The sequence below is a fragment of the Salvelinus namaycush genome, chromosome 1 (assembly GCF_016432855.1).
Source record: "Salvelinus namaycush isolate Seneca chromosome 1, SaNama_1.0, whole genome shotgun sequence".
NCBI lineage: Eukaryota > Metazoa > Chordata > Actinopteri > Salmoniformes > Salmonidae > Salvelinus > Salvelinus namaycush.
This window is the reverse complement of record NC_052307.1, coordinates 18,749,261-18,769,750: the sequence shown is the minus strand read 5'-3', so window position 1 is coordinate 18,769,750 and position 20,490 is coordinate 18,749,261. Positions and strand designations below refer to the sequence as shown.

The window sequence follows — 20,490 nt, the reverse complement described above, 5'->3', positions numbered from 1 at the left end:
ATGATGTAAGATATTTATCGATAACAGTAATTTATTAATCATTACCTCATATCAGTCTCATAATTTTGAACGTCGCATACTCCTTGTATCTGCACAAACCCGAGTCTTACTGATCATTCCGTACCACACAAATGTATGTAATTATTTATTTACTAACTAAATGATAACACGGGATACACACACACACACACACACACACACACACACACACACACACACAGTATAGGTTATTGATTAGAAACTTAATACGATGAAAACGGGTCCCTAGTAGACTAACGACAACATGACTGCTTGTTTATCAGAAGAGAGAGAAGTAGAGGGGACAGAGAAAGAGAGGCAACACTTATACACTTGTAACTACGCTCACAGTAATACTTTGCTCCGAACCGCCGCCCGTTTGGGAAAGAAATAATGAATGCATTTACGTGTTTGAATGTCTTCCTTCGTCGTTTCTCTCTGTTGGCTCAGGCCTTTGTGGAAAGGGCTCCGATGGGCATCCTCCCAAGCGTAAGGCTCTGATTGTCCACGAGGTCACAATGTCCTTGTCCTGTAGTCTGAAGCAGGCTAACAGGGTGGTGTTTACTTTCACTTCCCGGAAGGGGGGGTCCTCTGAAGACAGCTAATCAGCTGTGTCGATGAGAGCAGTGTATTTGACGATGATTCGAAGAGAGTAACAGGATGATCCTAATTAAATTAACTTTCTTAGATACTTAGAACAGCTACTCAGCCGTAACATCGATTGTTAGGGAGGCTACTTTGTCGTCTTCACCTCGTGTTGATTTTCAGGGTTGTGACCAAAGTAGACCTAAGCTACAGCTTGAGTCCTTGTCTGATATGTTCATTCTCAACTCACCCTTTATACACTCAGGTAAAAAGGGGGTGTTTCCGTCATGCTGACACGCTCTCTGAGCTCCCTCGGGTGTGGCTAATTACTGGGCAAAGTATCATCCAAGCTATGATCTTGTTAGAAAACTAAAATCACATTCCTATCTTAACAACAATATTCTCTTCATCCTTGATATTTCCTACACGACGTAAAGGATTTAACCTGACATACACAATGTGAAAACTCTTCAAGTTACAATATTTTTGTTATTTTTATACCATATTTAATGACAACACAAAATAGACCATTTCCCGTCTCATCATTCCCCACATCCGGATGTTAGAAATATTGTCCCTGTGTTCACTTTTGGATGTTAGAGTTTCTGGGCGGCAAAATCTTCTGGAGACAAAGGGACATTCCAATCCCAATATTAGAGACCAAAAGGAGTCGTCTGCTGCATAAGATTGGCGTGAGGTGTCATAAAACCCCCACACCAATCCCTCCTCCCCTCTGCGGGTGAGAGGGATCTGTAGTCGTTGATCCATTATAACCTGATCTTTGCATCCTCACAGGAGAGTCATGACAACTACAATATATTAACCAGCCCACCTCTGTCTCTGTGTTTAGTGGAGGAGTGACTTTGTGAATGGCTGGGTGAAGATCGTCAACACACATGAGACTCAGGAGGAGTGCCTTGGCATGGCTGTATTGGACATGATGAGGACAGCCAAGGAAAGACAAATGTCTCCGCTGGATATCTACAATTCCATCAGGTGCAGAGGAAAGATAAATACATGTCCAACCACTTAAGTGGTTTTAACCTGGTAGTACTGGGGGTCAGTTGTAGCTAGAGACAAATGTATCCGCTGGATATTTACAACAATGCCATAAGGCCATACCTAAAACAATACTGTAAGTAGTATGGCCAACAGAATGACTTGAATTGGCAATGTAAATTATTTATGGTCTATTGTGTATCTTGGTATTCTATAGGTACCTATTATACTAACCTATTCCATATGGCTTGACTTATCCTATTCTTCCCCGCTGTCACCTCAGCTACAAGTCCTTCTTGCCCAAGGACATGAGGGCTCACATCCAGGACTGCAACTTCGTGACCAGGAAGAGGATCCGCTACCGCTTCAAGAAGTTCATCCAGCAGTTCAGCCAGTGCCGGGCTACGGCACGCGACCTGAAGCTCAAATACCTCATCAACATGGAGTCTCTCGAGCAGGCCTTCTACACCGAACGCTTCCAGGTCAGGGAATCCTCGGCAGGGCAGGTCACCATCATCGTGACGGCTGATCATGGCATCCAGTGGTGCAGAGACGGGCACAAAGACTCTGAGCAGGTACTCACAGCAGTGTTGTCCAGGTTGTTCATGTTCACTTGTCGAAGGGGAATTTGCTGAAATGTCATAATTATCAGACTCATCACTGACTATATTTCCCTGAAAGTGGAAGGATCAATACAGCAAATGAGTACACTATGATTTGAGTGGAATCTCTTACTTAGTGGAAACATGACTGAACTCCTGGTTCCCTCGTATAGCCTATTAATCCCAGTGATTTAGCTAGCTACCTACAAAATGTATCCAATATTATTTAGATGGTTTCATGCTGTTGTCAGGAGGGTTTTACTGTGAAGTTGAATTTAGGGTGGTGATGTCATGCTATTTTGAAGCTTTGGCCTGGCCGTTTTATTCTTTCCTAATCCACGGTTAGAGGTGTTAATGTATAATTGAGTAATTAATGGGTTTAAGAGCTGTTACAGTAGGTCAACAGTGGCTTACATTGCTAATGGATCCAATGCCGATGGATTGCATCAGATCAGTCTGTGGTGTTTAACAATTTAAAATGTTCAAGGACTTAATTTTCTCCAGTGAAGATGGGCAAAAGCAAATACTGTACTTGGCTCGTTGCTGGCTTAGAACTAATCGTGTCATGCAATTTTCTGCTTCTTGGCACTAAAGGTTATTCAATCAACACATTTTACTTCTTTATCTGAAGAATGATATCCTCTAGATTGAGTCAAACGACGTCTTGTTTTCCCACCTTTTTCCGAGCAGGACTTGCAGACCTACTGTGATTTCCCAGACGTTACTGACATCAGTATTAAACACGCCAATAAGGAGGGCTCGATGGAGAGTCGAGTGGTTACCATCAATAAACAAGACGGCAAGACTCTGGTAAGATTGACGTCAGCCTCTCACCTCCTCCAGCCTTTCTTAATATTCACATTGAAACAGCCACAGTATTGAAACCTCATTCTATCAACTCCAGTTTTTCTTGGATTGGATAAATATCTTGACAATTGTATTCTCATCCTTTTTGCACTGTCTCAGGAGCTGGAGTTCAATTGCCTCTCTGAAGCTCTGTCCTTTATATCGCTGATTGATGGCTACTATCGTTTGACGACAGATGCACACCACTACCTCTGTAAAGAAGTGGCACCCCCTGCACTGGTGGAGGCCATTACCAGCCACTGTCATGGTCCCATTTCGTAAGTGAAGTTTGGAATCCTACCCTTATAGAGCACTGTGCATCATCTGATTGTGAATCAATAACTTGCAGAGATGCATACATACATACACTCTGTTCTTCTCCACAGAATGGATTTTGCAATTAATAGACTGCAAAAATCTGGGAACAAGCGGGGTCTGTACATCCTGCGATGCAGCCCTAAGGACTTTAACAAATACTTTTTGACTTTCACCGTGGGGGTATGTACTGTATTTAAGTTATAATTTTAGTACATAACAGATAAAAAAAATGTAAAAAATGTTGTTGCCATATTGGAAAACCTTTGTGTAGAACATAAGCAGTTTGGAACATATTTAACTATCATGTCACAGGAACACTGATTTGATTATAAGTTCTTGCTCCTGTGCTTTCCTTTAGGTATACGATGGCATTGAGTACAAGCACTGCCAGATCACTAAGGCTGCTAATGGAGAGTTCAATCTGAGTGGAACCAAAAGGAACTTCAGCAACCTCCAGGAATTGCTGAGCTGCTACCAGAAGGAGACTGTGCGCTCTGATGGCATAATTTTCCAGTTCAGCAAGTGTTGCCCACCCAAATCCAAAGGTAACTGAGTTTAAAGACTCACTCCAGCTATGTTGGAATTTTTCCTGTTGAAAAACAAAAACAATATCCCAAGCATAAATACAGTAATGTACACACACTTAATGGTAAAAATATATGTTTTGAGCAAAATATAATTTTTCTAGACACAACTGGGGTGGCAAGTAGCCTAGTGGTTAGAGCGTGGTTAGAGCGTTGGGCCAGTAACCGAAAGGTTGCTAGATCGAATCCTCGAGCTGATAAGGTAAAAATATGTTGTTCTGCCACTGAACAAGGCCCACTGTTCCCCACTGACCCCACTGACCCACTGTTCCTAGGCCGTCATTGTAAATAAGAATTTGTTCTTAACTGACTTGCCTGGTTAAATAAAATAATAAAAACTGGAAACTTCAAGGTGTAGGCCATTCAAGGGGTTCGTCTGATGTGATGTTGTTAACTCGAAATGACAAGGTTCCAGTTTAACAAAGTTTAGTATACTATATGAACACACTACAAAGTAGCCATTTCACTCAAGGCTAGGTCCATCAACGACTCGACTTCCTGCGCATGCGCACTCTTGACTGAGTGATAGCCCCGTAATAACAGAAATATAGGGATACTTAAAACATGAACTTAACAATCTCCCCCTTTTCTTTAAAGACAAATAAAACATCAACAACATAATTAAATGTCCAAGTATTATTCAAGATCCCCATTACAAATGGGTTGTGTGACAGTTTTTATTTGTATTACTCAAGCTGCCACTTTCCATTACTGAGAGCCTGTAGGAGCGAGAGCCTGTAGGAGCACAAGACCGGATGCTCCTTTTTTAGGCAGACAGTCAGCAAGCTGTTCCTTTGTGGTCGACCACAGAATCCGCTGGATTCTCTGTGCTTGAATAAGTTCCTTGATGCTGCTAATCTCGAAGTCTTTTCTCTGTGACAGACTTGGTTGACTTCACAGCATCAACTAATGAGTAGTTGTCAGTGACACAAACTACAGGTAGAAAGTGCCGTTTTGTCCCACCAGTGTTAACCTAGCGAAGCATCACTGAAGACAACTAGTTTCAAAGAGTCATCTTTTCCAACAAAGTCACTTGTTGTGATTTCAGTTTACGAACAACTTTGTTTGCCTCATGAATGGTTTGTACAGTGGCGTGTTTTGTGTTAGATGCCAAGTTGCAACCATCAAACCAGGTCTACTCTGTCTCGCAGCCCATAAAATTTGTCCTATCTTTGACCTCAATTGACCAGCTTCAATTCCACATAGAGGGGAATTCCTTTGTACGGCTCTTGAAGAATCCATGTGAATGGGTTGAAGATTCTTGATATAGCTCTCCTGTTGCATCAGTATTTTTCCATCAACTGTAATAAACTCTATGCCAACATAACAAAAATGATCATGCTCCTCACGGCCAACCTAGAAAACAGCTTTGAGGTGTGGAATCACAGTTGAAGGTCTGTGAGCCACCCCAGATAAAGTCATCAACATGACAGGCAAGTACTCCAGTCACATTGATCAAGCCAATAGAAGACTGCAGGATCCACTTGTGACATTTTTCCACCTGTATTCAGCATTGTTGCCTTGACTTTGTTGTACCAGTAGAGTGATCCATCTGCCAGTCCATACACACACTTTTTTAGTTTCCACAGTGTTCCTTCGCTTTTAGCTTCAGGCGGAGGTCGGATGTGAATGTCCCTTGACAGCTCTGTTCCCTGCAAAAATCCAGATTTGATGTCTATGGAATTAAGTTTCCATTTTTTCTGGCAGATCACTGACATCAGCAATCTGAGTGACTCTGAGGCGCATGTCGGTGAGTCTTTTGGGAGTTCTTTAGCAGCCAGCTCCTCAAAACCTCTAGCCACTAGACGTGCTTTAGGCACTATTCCAGTTAAGGATTCTTTAAGGGTGCACACCCACCTTGTTGAGATGCATTTTTGGCCAATGTCTTTGACTTCCTCAAACACTCAATTTTTCCTCCAATTACTGAGCTCATCTAGCTTAGCTGAGTCAAATGACACGTCCTTTGTTTCAAGTACATAATCATTTTGAATGTCATTCTGTTTTTCTCGATTTTCCATTGGTTCAATTCTGATATTATCTACAAGTGACAGGTCAGCTGACCCTGTTGTACCAGAAAGTGTAGCTGGTTCAGAGTACTGCAAGTTGTACCAGTTCTTGTGTTTTGCTTTTCCTGCTCGTCCAATGACGGTTGCTGTATGTGGAATACCACTTTCTCTGTCCATGTATTTAACAGTTTGTTCAGTTTTCAGATTGGAACAACCATGTTCTCTGAACACATGTGGCTGTTGTTGAATGTTTTCCTCATTTGAACGCTCAACAGTATTACCTGTGGCATGGTTGAAGGTCTCTGCTCCATTTCCTGTTTCAGTGTCCATATCATTGGATGCGACATCTGGTAGGTTTGTGTCTGTTACTGTGTCCTTTTTGTCATTTTCATTAGGAGACTGATTCTCAGCAACAGCCCCTCTATCTTGTTGATCATTTACTTTCCGCAATCTTGAGTGATGCACCCTGACAATGATGCCTCCGTGCCTCACAAATATCACCACACCATCTTGACCAATGACTACTCCCGGTCCTTTCCACTCTTGACAGTCAACTCGTCATCATTATTCCCTGAACTGCTGAGTAACTTCTGAAGTCTGTCAACTGTATCATGTCCAAACTGTTTGTAAACCTTTAACAATACTGTGTTTTTCTTTAGTGCTCATGTTCTCTGTGACTGTCAGAATCTCCATGTGCTCTGTGTCAGACAGAATCTCATTTTTGCATGGACTCTGTGTGATGTCTTTGTCTAAAATGTTTACACAATAGTGGCCTGAGGTAGTAAGTTCAAGAGTCACTGGTTGTTTAAACATCACTGCCTTGTCATTTTTTATGTCTAGTACAGCCTCTGCCTTCTTGAGGGAAGCTTTGCTTAATAGTAAGGGGATATCTGTAGGGACCACCTCTGTTTCAATGTGACACTTAGTCTGACCAATTTTTGCTGGTATCTTAACTCTCTTGGTAGAATGGACAATTCTCCCATCTCCAAATTTGAAAGCTCTGTTGCTTGGTGTGTCAATCATATTTTGTACTTCTTTCATATTTAGTTCACTGACATAGCTATCAAGACATTTTGCACCACACACTGTCCGTGTACATGCAGTATCAATCACAGCAGATCCTAAGGATTCAACTATAAAAATCTCAGTATCAGAAGCAGATTCATTTGAAAACAGTGTAATGTTACACTGATCTATCTCTGTGTTTATATTTTCCTCTGTTAGTTTAACTTGTTCATTTTTATGAGGACAGTCTTTAACCCAATGGTAAGTGCTTTGACAAATAGCACATTTTGATCTCCTTCCATATTTGTCCAGTGGATTTGTGCTGGGAAATGGCGCCCTCTTCTGGTTGTCTTGAGAACGTGACTTGTTGGCGCCTTTTCTCTGCTGCTCCGTGTAATATTGCGTCACTCACTCCATCTGTTATTGGCGCGACAGACGTCTTTAAACCAAATATTATTTTTAGTGCCGACTTCATAGATGCAAAAGTCAGCACAGTACAAGCAGTCAAAGCCAACTGTTTCTCCCTACCATCTAGACGGGCAGTATCTAGCAACTTGAAAGCTAACACTGCATCGGGGAGAACCATGTCGTACTTGCGCATCCTATTGTACCTCTGTTCGAAATCAATGATGTAGTCCGTCATTGCAACCGAAATATCTCTCGTAACACTGTCAAAGTTTGAATATGCCTCGTAGGCACGGTCTTTCTCTTTAAGAAATACATAATCCAGTGCTGTGATCAAAGTTCCCATACCGTCATCCTTGTTCAAATCCTCAACGGATATTTCCAGTGCTGTATCTCTCGCTCTTCCCTCGAGCGATAATACCACCGCAAGTGCTTGCTTTTTCGCGTCCAGATTAGTAACGCGTGTCCAGATTCCCAGTTCATTTTTCCAACTTTCGTACGACCTCTTCTCGTCGAAGCGAGGTGGCACATTGTAGTTATTAGCCATCCACTGATACCAATGTTAACTCGAAATGACACAACGACAAGGTTCCAATTTAACAAAGTTTACTATATGAACACAATACAAAGTAGCCATTACACTCAAGGCTAGGTCCATCAACGACTCGACTTCCTGCGCATGCGCACTCTTGACTGAGTGATAGCCCCGTAATAACAGAAACATAGGGATACTTAAAACATGAACTTAACAATGTCACCGGCCTCCCCCTTGCTTGCCCACTTGTGTCATGTCATGCCAAGACTAGCTATTGAGATGTGCCTTCTGTTAAGTAAATTGGTTGATAAATGAGGTGAAAAGGAGACTGGAGTGCCACCTAAAATCTAGATTTTTTTGCCTCTAAATTGGCAGAGAAGTTCTTTGACATGTTGAGGCATTGCTCCACTTAAACTCAATATACTGTCAATGGTTAAGGCTGATTATACGGTCCTCTTGTTTTTCTTGACAGACAAGTCCAGTTTACTGGTATCCAGGAGTAACAAGGGCTCAGATGTGCCACTCTCTCCCTCCCTACAGAGACGCAACATCAACCAAATGGTGTTCCACAAGATCAGGAAAGAGGACCTGGAATATGTAAGCATTTCACGTTCAACACAGACACACAGTCTTATTTTCATTCATACAGCAAAATTGTAGATGTCATCATCTCACTGTTTAGTACAGTTTTGGATAACCAGCATGCAGTGTCTGTTTATTATCAATGAAAGATTCAGGAATGCATCCTTTTATTGTAGACATTGTCTTGTTTGTGTGTTTTTTAGACTGAGAGTCAAGGCCAAGGGACATTCACAAAGATCTTCAAAGGGGTCCGCAAGGAGCTGGGAGACTACGGGGAGATGCACCAAACAGAGGTCATCATGAAAGTCCTGGACAAGGCCCACAGGAACTACTCGGAGGTAAGAAACTAAGATTATATACACATAGATTATATACACATATCAGACATTAAACCGTTTTCCTGAGTTGATTGGCAAAAAGTAAAGTACTTAATCTTTCTACAAAGAAAGTAAGAGCAGGTGACTAATTGCCTGTGGTCATGTCTATTGGCGTTATTGTCTTAAATCAGACATTGTCTATGGTGGGCTATAATGAATGATGACGGTGTTTATTAATGATGGTTATCTCTCTCCTTCTCTACAGTCTTTCTTTGAGGCAGCCAGCATGATGAGCCAGCTATCCCACAAGCACCTGGTGCTGAACTACGGCGTGTGTGTGTGCGGGGAGGAGAGTGAGTCAATCAATCTGTCTCAGTTGGGAAATGTATATAACAGATAAAGCAAGTGAATGAGTGTTGTCCCTCCATCCATACTACCTGCCTGCGTTTTAAGCTTAGGTTATTATCCTTTAATGTCCACTACCCTACTGTGACTGATGATCCTCTGACCCGTTATAATAATCTGTGTAACCTGAAGAAGAGACCACAGCAGAGTCAAGGTGGGCTATTCTTAGGGGGATTACAATACCGAGCTGTTTCATCAAAACCCTCTTACCTGACCATTCTTAATCTGCCGGCCTCTGTGCTCTATGAGTGTTCCTCTGCTACTTTTAGATTGGCCCATGTTGTCTCTGGTATGTAATGTAGTGCTGCATATGACTGGAGGGCTGGATTCGATGAAAGCTGATATAGCGATATTTATGCTTTATTGCAAAAAGGTTAATTAATAGTGGCATTTGATTAATCCTTTGGCACAGTGTCTTGTGTTTTAACCCCTGTAAAAATGCTGTTAACTCTTACAGATATCATGGTGCAGGAGTATGTGAAGTTTGGCTCCCTGGACACATACCTGAAGAAGAACAAAAACTCAGTCAACATCTTGTGGAAGCTTGAAGTGGCCAAGCAGCTTGCCTGGGCCATGCACTTCCTGGTAAGGCTGAACCCAACCTGTACTACAGACATGGCTGCTCATTGATAAAGGGACTCTATGGATAATTATACATTCTCAGTGTTACAAGCCACAGAATGCCCCAGTCCATCAGTGCCTGCAGGAAGTTTGTGAATGTTTAGTTAGTTGGTGTGATGCACCTCTGCTCCTGACTTTCCCGTCCCCTCCTGACTGTCCCGTCTCCTCCGCTCTTGACTGTCCCCTTTCCTCAATCCCGCAGGAGGAAAAGAACCTTGCTCATGGGAACGTCTGTGCCAAGAACGTCCTGCTGATCCGGGAAGAGGATCGGAAAACTGGGAATCCCCCCTTCATCAAGCTGAGTGACCCTGGTGTCAGCATCACTGTCCTGCCCAAAGATAGTGAGTTCTCCTCTCTCTTCCTCTGATACACCGGTGTTACCACTAGGTTGCCAGAAGGGGGCAACGTTTATCCATCAAAACTCAGTTGTGTGCACGAAGTTACCCCAGCTATGACCTGAGACACACCTCCAAAAATCCTTGAATACCTCAGTTTTTACAACCTTTCACATCTTAAAATATTACAACCTAGATATTATATTCAAATCATATTGTACTATTTCAGAGTTAGGATTATTAAACACTAAATTCTGTGTGAATTGATTGTCAATTAATTATTAATTACATATTGTGGTCTGGCCCAGTTTTGGTTGAGCGAATCCCCTGGGTGCCTCCTGAATGTATTGAGGATTCTACCAACCTGAGCCTTGCAGCAGACAAGTGGAGCTTTGGCACAACGCTGTGGGAGATCTGCAGTGGAGGGGAGAAACCACTGGCGACACTGGACAACTCTAAGGTGAGGATCACATCAGCAATACCAGTAGGTTATGTTTTAGAAATATGTAGCAGTATGTTTACACTAATGCAATTTGATATGCAGTCCTACTACAAAGAGTCTCAAACTAACATACCTCTAATGATTCTTTGGTTCAGAAAAACCTATTTTACGAGGACCGCCACCAGCTGCCTGCTCCTAAGTGGACTGAGCTTGCTAACCTGATCACCAGCTGCATGGACTACGAGCCCACGTTCAGACCCTCTTTCAGGGTTATCATCAGGGACCTCAACAGCCTGTTCACGCCTGGTCAGTGCATTGCTACAGTCATTGCCGATTTAAACTGGGTCATAGTGATGGGTCCTAGGGTCTCTTCATTGAGTTAATTGTCTCAAGGAGGTCATGATTATTATAATTGTCATGGGTGTAATGGTGGCCATATTACCAGCCTATATTATATCCAGGCTGTTACCGGTGTTTGTGTTTTAGGTGGACCAAGTGCTGCTAGGGGCTTAAAAGAGATGGGGAGAATCCAAGCAGACATGGAACAAATACAAGTCTGCAAAAAATACTGTCATTCTTGAACATGTCTACGTGATTTGACATTGTGCTGTTTTTGCCCACAGAATATGAGCTGATTGTGGAGAGTGACCTGCTGCCAAACAGAACAGCAGCGTCCCCGTGGGTCACTGGGGCGTTTGAGAACCAGGAGCCAGTCCAGTTTGAGGAGAGACACCTCATCTTCCTACAGCAGTTAGGCAAGGTAAGGAACCACAGTATCACAGCCAATGATGGCCACAAGCTAAGGAATCACACTCATTGTCATGAACAATGATGACCAAAGATGATCATTCATGGTCTTTGAACACCACACAGTGTTCTCGTTTGTGGAGGTGGATCTTTCTGATTCCGTCTCAAATCGCTTCATTAAGTAATCAGCTGATTTTAATGTCATCTCTTCAGTCCTACTTAATCATGTTGGTTTCTTCCATCAGGGTAACTTTGGCAGTGTGGAGATGTGCCGGTACGACCCTCTCCAGGACAACACGGGGGAGGTTGTGGCTGTGAAGAAGCTTCAGCACAGCACGGCAGAGCACATGCGGGACTTTGAGCGGGAGATCGAGATCCTCAAGTCTCTTCAGCATGAGAATATCGTCAAATACAAAGGAGTGTGTTACAGCGCAGGTACAGTGTGACGTGTGGGATTGGCTTGATTCCTCGCGTCCTCTCCTCCTTTCGAAAAAGGTCCAATTGAAATTACTCTCCACTAGTGCGTCATCAGGCAAATTACATTTACAGAGGAGGAATCCCAAAATACGTATGTGAAGTGGTAAGGTACATCCATGTATAGATCTATACATGGATAAGTAGCATACCATTTTACATGTGCATGATTTTCACCTCCGAGAAAACAACAGCTGATTCAAAGGGGGTGTGGCGGATTTCAAAACAATTCTGCAATAGGATACACCTGAGTATCTTTGGCCGGAGGAGGCAATCGAGGAGAGGAGCAAACTCCTCAGTTTACTTTACAAGTCTCTGTCCTACATATGGCAACAACTTATGTCTCTGTGTCCAGTATGAAGGAAGTTAGAGGTACAGTAGTTGTGCTAGCCAATGCTAACTAGCATTAACGCAATGACTGGAAGTCTGGGTATTTATACTGAACAAGACTATTAACTCAACATGCAACAATTTCAATGATATTACTGAGTAAATCAATCAGTTGAAATAAATAAATTAGGCCCTAATATATGGAATTCACATGACTGGGCAGGGGCACAGCCATCGGTGGGCCTGGGAGGGCATAGGCCCACCCACTCAGGAGCCAGCCCCAGTCAATCAGAATCATTTTTTCCCCACAAAAGTGCTTTATTACAGACAGAAATACTCAGTTTAATCAGCCGTCCTGGTGGCTGTTCTCAGACGATCCCGCAGGTGGAGAGGCCGAGTGTGGAGGTCCTGGGCTGGCGTGTTTACCCGTGGTCTGCGGTTGTGAGGCCGGTTGGACGTAATGCCAAATTCTCTAAAACGAAGTTGGAGGTAGCTTATGGTAGAGAAATGAACATTAAATTATCTGGCAACAGCTCTGGTGGACATTCCTGCAGTCAGCATGCCAATTGCATGCTCCCTCAACTTGAGACATCTGTGTCATTGGGTTGTGTGACAAAACTGCACATTTTAGAGTGTTCTTTTATTGTCCCCAACACAAGGTGCACCTGTGTAATGATCATGCTGTTTAATCAGCTTCTTGATATGCCACACCTGTCAGGTGGATGGATTATCTTGTCAAAGGAGAAATTCCCACTAACAGGGATGTAAACAAATTTGTGCACAAAATTTGAGCGAAAGAAGCTTATGGATGGAACATTTCTGGGATCTTTTATTTCGGCTCATGAAACACAGGACCAACACTTTACATGTTGCGTTAATATTTTTGTTCAATGTACTAGCATGCTAGCAGATACCCATAAACTTCCAGCCATTGCGCTAACGCTTCATTGCCAAAACCCTAAAGTATTTATTTTAAGGCTCAAGTTTAAAGTTTTAATGTCACATGCACAAGTACAGTGAAATGCCTTTCTTGCAAACTCAAAACCCAACAATGCAATAATCAATAACAATGTAATACTCGGGAAAAAAACACATGAGAAATAAGACGAAATATGAAGAACACAATAAGTAAGTAAGCATACTATTTACATGGTCGGTTCCAATACCATATTTACAATGTGCAGGGATACTGGAGTGATGGAGGTAGATATGTATAGGGGTAAGGTGACTAGGCAACAGGATAAAATAAACAGAGTAGCAGCAGCTTGCATGTGAGTGGGTGTGCAGGTGTGTAGAGTGTATAAATGTATGTTCATATTTTGTGTGAGCAAATGATGGCGTGAGTGTGTAGGGCCCTGTAAGTGTGCGTCGAGACACTGAAATATAAGGTCAATAAGATACAAGGTAAACTCGGTCCGTGTAGCTATTTATCAGTCGTATTTCTTGGGGATAGAAGCTGTTCAAGAGCCTGTTGGTGTCAGACTTGATGTACCAGTACCTCTTGCGATGCGGCAGCAGAGAAAATTGTCTATGGCTTGGGTGGTTGGGGTTTTTGACGATTTTCCGGGCCTTCTTTTCACACTGCCTGATATAGAGGTCCTGGATGGCAGGGAGCTCGGCCCCAGTGATGTACTGGGCTGTCCGCACAACCCTCTGCAGCGACATGCGATCGAGGGCGGTGCTATTGCCCTACCAAGCAGTGATGCAGCCAGTTAATATGCTCTCAATGGTAAAGCTGTAGAACCTTTTCAGGATTTGAGGGGCCATGGCAAACTTTTTCAACCTCACTGAGGGGGAGCGGCACTGTCACGCCTTCTTCTCGACTGTGTTTGGACCATTTGAGTTTTTAAGGATTTGGACACCGTGGAACATGACGCTCTTGACCTGCTCCACTGCCGCCCCGTCGATGTGGATGGGGGTGTGCTTCCCCCCCCCCCCCCCCCCCCCCCGTTTCCTGTTTTCCATGATTAGCTCCTTCGTTTTGCTGACATTGAGGGAGAGGTTGTTGCTCCGGCACCATGCTGCCAGGTCTCTGACCTCCTCCCTGTAGGCTGACTCATCGTTGCCTGTGATCAGGCCTACCACCGTTGTGTCGTCAGCGAACTTGATAATGGTGTTAGTCGTGCATGGCCACACAGTCGTGTGCGAAGTCGAAGATCTAGTAACCTGTTAGTCCAGGATCCGATAATTAGTAACCTGTTTGCTTCTGAAAAGATCATTCTAAAATACACTATTGATGTGTGAACTCTGAGTGAGCAGGAAAGTTGGCAGTGTTTTTATGTTCTCTGAAAGTCACAGAAGGTGAATAGTAGTTGCCTTGTAACTCCAACAGATCCTTTTAATCCAGTAGGAAGACAAGTTCAGCGAGTTATTCGTAGAATCCTAAGTCAGTGCAGAGGTGAATGTTTCTCTATTTGTTTGTTGTCTGCAGGCCGGAGAAACCTGCGACTGATCATGGAATACCTGCCCTATGGGAGTCTGAGAGATTACCTCATCAAGAACAAGCAGAGAATAGACCACATGAAACTGGTGCATTATACCGCTCAGATATGCAAGGTACTGATAGTGACCAGATATGAAAGTAACATTAACCTTTTGATTATAATGGTTTTACTCTTCCATATCCAGATATCTACCCTCAACTGATGCCTGATGTTTACCATATGGTGATAGTTCATAACATTATAATACACACTAATACAGACTGCAACCTAGTGTGAAGTAAAGGTAAAGCATGTATGAGGTCTGAACGTTTTTGTCTTTGTTCTTTTGTGTGTGCAGGGTATGGAGTACCTGGCAACCAAGCGCTACATCCACAGAGATCTGGCAACCCGGAACATCCTGGTAGAGAGTGAGCTGAGGGTGAAGATTGGGGACTTTGGCCTGAGCAAGGTCCTGCCCCAGGACAAGGAGTACTATATGGTCAAGGAGCCTGGAGAGAGCCCCATCTTCTGGTTAGACACCTTTAGCAGTCCCTCCAGGATTCTGCTATCTTTCTTTAGCAAAATTAACAATTCCGTGCTTATTATCATCATTGAAATCATTGCATATTGTGAAAATCATTTTTAAAAACTCTGCAAATCCTGGAGAGACAGTTTTATTCGGTCACTGGCAGAAAGAACAGTTTTTATTTTTGTAGTGACAATGATATTTCTTGAAGTTAACCAACATAATCGTTTAAAGTAGGACTAGGTGGTTTACTTATATTTACTACATACCGGTATTGAGGCATTTCCACCGCCATTTCTCACACGATTTTACAGACACAAAAGGATGAAGAAATCATCTGCCAGCATTTATAAAATTGTACCGAAACTTCCCGTTTCTAACAAAGCTGTCGTGATGATTATTTATACAGTATGCCTTTACTCACATAAAAACTGTGGATGGAAACATGGTTACAGAGAAAAATAAGGGAAAAGTGACTTTTTGATGATAAAGACAAAACAAACAAGCCACAGTGTGGAAATGATAGCAAACGAGTGCAGTAAATGCAAAAATTGATAAATGCTATAAATGATTTTGGGTTGAAGTTGACTAAACAGTTTAAAACACGTGTCAAAACTCATTCCATGGAGGGCCGAGTGTCTGCAGGTTTTCGCTCCTCCCGTGTACGCGATAGATTAATTAGGGTCACTGATTAGTTAGGAACTCCCCTCGCCTGGTTATCTAGATCTTAATTGGACACAAATTGAAAGGTGAAACCAAAAACCAGCAGACACATGGCCATGGAATGAGTTTGACACCGCTGTTTTAAAACAGTCAGAATAGAGACAGCCCCGTTAAATCCACTTAGAATTTGTTGCCACCCTAGGGTCATGCACTAGTCAAAGCTTATTTAGAACTTTTATTATTCAAAAACATAAAAACAACTGTCAAATGCCATTATTCTGTGAAAAATGTGGATAATATTGTGATATGATACTGTATTTTGAACATTTTGTCCAGCCCTAGTTTAGAGTTCTATGAACTGTGCAATCTTGTTCCTGACTTTATTATTAGTTCCTGTGTTAGATTTGTGCTTTAGCTGTTCGTCTTCACACATTTCCTTGGCTTCCTATGCGGTGTAACTGTAATTCCTAGTCATCCTTTTTTTGAGAGAAAAATAAGAGAGAGATTTGGGACACTTTTTTTGTGTTGTTGTGCAGGTATGCCCCAGAGTCTCTGACGGAAAGCAAGTTCTCTGTGGCTTCTGACATCTGGAGCTTTGGCGTAGTGCTTTATGAACTGTTCACCCACAGCGACAAGAACTGCAGCCCTCCTGCAGTGAGTTCATCTCTCTCTCTCCCTTCTCTGATTTTTTTTCTTCAAATACATCTAATATGTTGTCTCATTAAATACTTGCTACTTGTATATGCAAAGCCTACTGACCTCAGGCAAAGATGGTATATGTTACAGCATAAGGCCCCATGGTGTCAAGGGGAACATCAGGGTAATTTTAACAGGCTACGTTAAGATCACATAGCCTGTTAAAACAAACTATGATGCCCAAAAGCTAGAAAGGGACATAAGAATAAGTTGCTCACACAGTATAAACATGCTATGAACCAAGGTTGGAGCTATAGTGCCTTCAGAAAGTATTCACACCCTTTTACTTTTCCATATTTTGTTGTTACAGCCTGAACTAAAATGTATTAAATTGAGATTTGTGCCACTGATCTACACACAATACCCTATAATGTCAAATTTGAATTGTGTTTGTCGAACAAATTAGAAGCTGAAATGTCTTGAGTCAATAAGTATTCAACCCCTTTGTTATGGCAAGTTCAGGAGTAGAAATGTGCTTAACAAATCACATATGTTGCATGGACTCACTCTGTGTTCAATAATAGTGGTTAACAGGATTTTTGAATGACTAACCCATCTTTGTACCCCACACATGCAATTATCTGTAAGGTCCCTCAATCGAGTAGTGAATTTTAAGCACAGATTAAACCACAAAGACCAGGGAGGTTTTTCAATGCCTTGAAAAGAAGGGCACCGATTGGTAGATGTGTAAAAATGTCCAAAACAGACGCTGAATATCCCTTTGAGTATTGTGAAGTTGTTAATTGGGTTTTGGGTGGTGTATAATACACCCAGTCACCACAAAGATACAGGCATCCTTCCTACCGCAGTTGCCGGAGAGGAAGGAAAGTGCTCATGGATTTCACCATGAGGCCAATGGTGATTTTGAAACAGTTAGAGTTTTTAATGATGGTGATATGAGAAAAAGAAGGATGATTCACCGGACTATATTTTGGAAGAGGATGTAAAGTACTTTAAGAATATGTTTCCATTTCAGTCTCCTCCATCTCCACTAACCGATGCTAATTGTATGTATTTTTTTACTATTAATAATGTAATATTAACATCTGTACAGAGAGACTCATGTGAAGGCCAAATTACAGAGGAGGAACTTCTTGATGCAATTAAAGCCTTTAAGTCTGGGAAAACTCCAGGGCTGGATGGCATACCAGTAGAAGTATACCAAACTTTTTTTTATATACTCAGAGGACCATTATTAGCATGTTTTAACCAGTCCTATATAAACGGTAGATTATCGGACACGCAACAAGGTGGTCTGATTTCATTATTACTGAAACAGGATCCAAGTGGTGTATATATAAAGATCCAGTCCATTAAAAAAATTGTAGGCCTCTTACACTTCAGTGTTGTGATACAAAAATTCTAGCTAAATGCTTGGCGCATAGAATTAAAAAGGTTTTGTCAGATATTATTCATACTAATCAGACAGGTTTTTTACATGGACGATACATTGGATATAATATAAGACAAGCACTGGAAACAATAGAAAACTATGAAATATCGGGGAAACCAGGCCTGGTTTTCATAGCTGACTATGAAAAGTCTTTTGATAAAGTACGACTGGAGTTTATATGTAAATGCCTGGAATATTTCAATTTTGGAGAATCTCTTTATAAAATGGGTTAAAGTTTCTAGTATATGTATATAGTAACCCTAGGTGTAAAATAGTAAATAATGGCTACATCTCAGAAAGTTTTAAACTGTCAAGAAGGGTTAAACAAGGTTGTCCACTATCGGCATATCTATTTATTAATGTTAGCTGTTAGCTGTTAAAATTAGATCCAACAATAATATTAAGGGATTAAAAATCCATGGCTTAAAAACAAAGGTGTCATGGTACGCTGATGATTCATGTTTTCTTTTAAAACCACCATTAGAATCCCTCCACAGCCTCACAGAGGATCTAGATACTTTTTCTAACCTCTCTGGGTTAAAACCAAATTATGATAAGTGTTACGTATTATTACGTATTGGATCACAAAAAAATGCTACTTTTACATTACCGTGTAGGTTACCAATAAAATGGTCTGATGGGGACGTGGACATACTCAGTATACATATCCCGAAAGAAAGAAATGATCTCAGTCCAATACATTTTTATAGAAAGTTCGGAAAAAATAGGAAAGTTCGCAAAAATGGATACGGTCTTGCTACCATGGAAAGGAAAATACCTGTCTATTTGTGGAAAACTAATCCTGATTAACTCTAGTCATATCACAATTTACCTATTTCCTTATGGTTTTGCCTACACCTAGTGACCTGCTTTTTAAATTATATTAACAAAAAATATTCCAATTTATTTGGAATGGCAAGCCAGACAAAATTAAAGGGGCCTATTTATATAATGAATATGAATTTGGAGGGCGGAAATCATTAAATATTAAAGCATTAGATCTCTCACTAAAGGCATCAGTCATACAAAGGTTATACTTAAATCTGTAATGGTTCTCTAGTAAATTAGTAAGAATGTCTCACCCTATGTTCAAGAATGGCCTTTTTCCCTTTATTCAGATTACAGCTGCTCACTTTCAGTTATTTGAAAACAACATTTTTTAAACAAGCCTTAGAAAGTTGTTTTCAATTTCAGTTTAAATCCACCTGAAAAGGCAGAACAAATAATACAACAAATATTGTGGTTAAACTCAAATATACTAATTGAATCGAAAAAGGATAAATTATATCACAAATACAACTGGTGGAGTTATGTCACACATGCAGCTAACACAGACATATGGAAATGTCTGCTCTACCCAAAATTACAACCAACTAATTGCAGCATTACCACAAAAATGGAAGAGGCAAGTGGAAGGGGGGAAAAGTTACGAACTTGTCTGTCGGCCCTGCATTAAAGACCAAAAATGGTTAAAGAAAATTGTGATAAATAAAAATATATATATTCATCTGTGCAAACAATAATACGCAAGTATAACACCATGGGACCATGCAGCCATCATACCGCTCAGGAAGGAGATGCGTTCTGTCTCCTAGAGATGAACGTACTTTGGTGCGAAAAGTGCAAATCAATCCCAGAACAACAGCAAAGGACCTTGTGAAGATGCTGGAGGAAACGGGTACAAAAGTATCTATATCCATAGTAAAACGAGTCCTATATTGACATAACCTGAAAGGCCGCTCAGCAAGGAAGAAGCCACTGCTCCAAAACCGGCATAAAAAAGCCAGACTACGGTTTGCAACTGCACATGGGGACAAAGATCGTACTTTCTGGAGAAATTTCCTCTGGTCTGATGAAACAAAAATATAACTGGTCATAATGACCATCGTTATGTTTGGAGGGAAAAGGGGGAAGCTTGCAAGTCGAAGAAAACCCTCCCAACCGTGAAGCACGGGGGTGGCAGCATCATGTTGTGGGGGTGCTTTGTTGCAGGAGGGGACTGGTGCACTTCACAAAATATTTCCTCTGGTCTGATGAAACAAAAATATAACTGGTCATAATGACCATCGTTATGTTTGGAGGAAAAAGGGGGAAGCTTGCAAGTCGAAGAAAACCCTCCCAACCGTGAAGCATGGGGGTGGCAGCATCATGTTGTGGGGATGCTTTGTTGCAGGAGGGGACTGGTGCACTTCACAAAATAGATGACATCATGAGGAAAGGAAATTATGTGAATATATTGAAGCAACATCTCAAGACATCAGTCAGGAAGTTAAAGCTTGGTCGCAAATGGGTCAATGGACAATGACCCCAAGCATACTTCCAAAGTTGTGGCAAAATGGTTTAAGGACAACAAAGTCAAGGTATTGGAGTGGCCATCACAAAGCCCTGACCTCAATCCTATAGAAAATTTGTGGGCAGAACTGAAAAAGCGTCTGCGAGCAAGGAGGCCTACAAACCTGACTGTTACACCAGCTCTGTCAGGAGGAATGGGCCAAAATTCACCCAATTTATTGTGGGAAGCTTGTGTAAGGCTACCCAAAACGTTTGACCCAAGTTAAACAATTTAAAGGCAATGCTACCAAATACTAATTGAGTGTATGTAAACTTCTGACCCACTGGGAATGTGATGGAAT

General features: G+C 41.7%; 1 protein-coding gene across 1 annotated transcript in view; it reads left to right on the top strand.

The window, feature by feature from the left end:
* Positions 1-20,490, top strand: part of jak2b (Janus kinase 2b) — a 50,778-nt gene that overhangs the window by 26,873 nt on the left and 3,415 nt on the right. The window contains exons 5-22 of the mRNA XM_039005469.1: positions 1,454-1,599; positions 1,886-2,177; positions 2,895-3,014; positions 3,171-3,328; positions 3,437-3,548; positions 3,727-3,913; positions 8,376-8,500; positions 8,689-8,823; positions 9,068-9,155; positions 9,665-9,792; positions 10,031-10,169; positions 10,472-10,623; positions 10,761-10,911; positions 11,229-11,365; positions 11,598-11,787; positions 14,588-14,712; positions 14,938-15,110; positions 16,305-16,422. Of these exons, the coding sequence (XP_038861397.1) occupies positions 1,454-1,599; positions 1,886-2,177; positions 2,895-3,014; positions 3,171-3,328; positions 3,437-3,548; positions 3,727-3,913; positions 8,376-8,500; positions 8,689-8,823; positions 9,068-9,155; positions 9,665-9,792; positions 10,031-10,169; positions 10,472-10,623; positions 10,761-10,911; positions 11,229-11,365; positions 11,598-11,787; positions 14,588-14,712; positions 14,938-15,110; positions 16,305-16,422 (2,676 nt within the window). The remainder of the gene's footprint in view (positions 1-1,453; positions 1,600-1,885; positions 2,178-2,894; positions 3,015-3,170; positions 3,329-3,436; positions 3,549-3,726; positions 3,914-8,375; positions 8,501-8,688; positions 8,824-9,067; positions 9,156-9,664; positions 9,793-10,030; positions 10,170-10,471; positions 10,624-10,760; positions 10,912-11,228; positions 11,366-11,597; positions 11,788-14,587; positions 14,713-14,937; positions 15,111-16,304; positions 16,423-20,490) is intronic.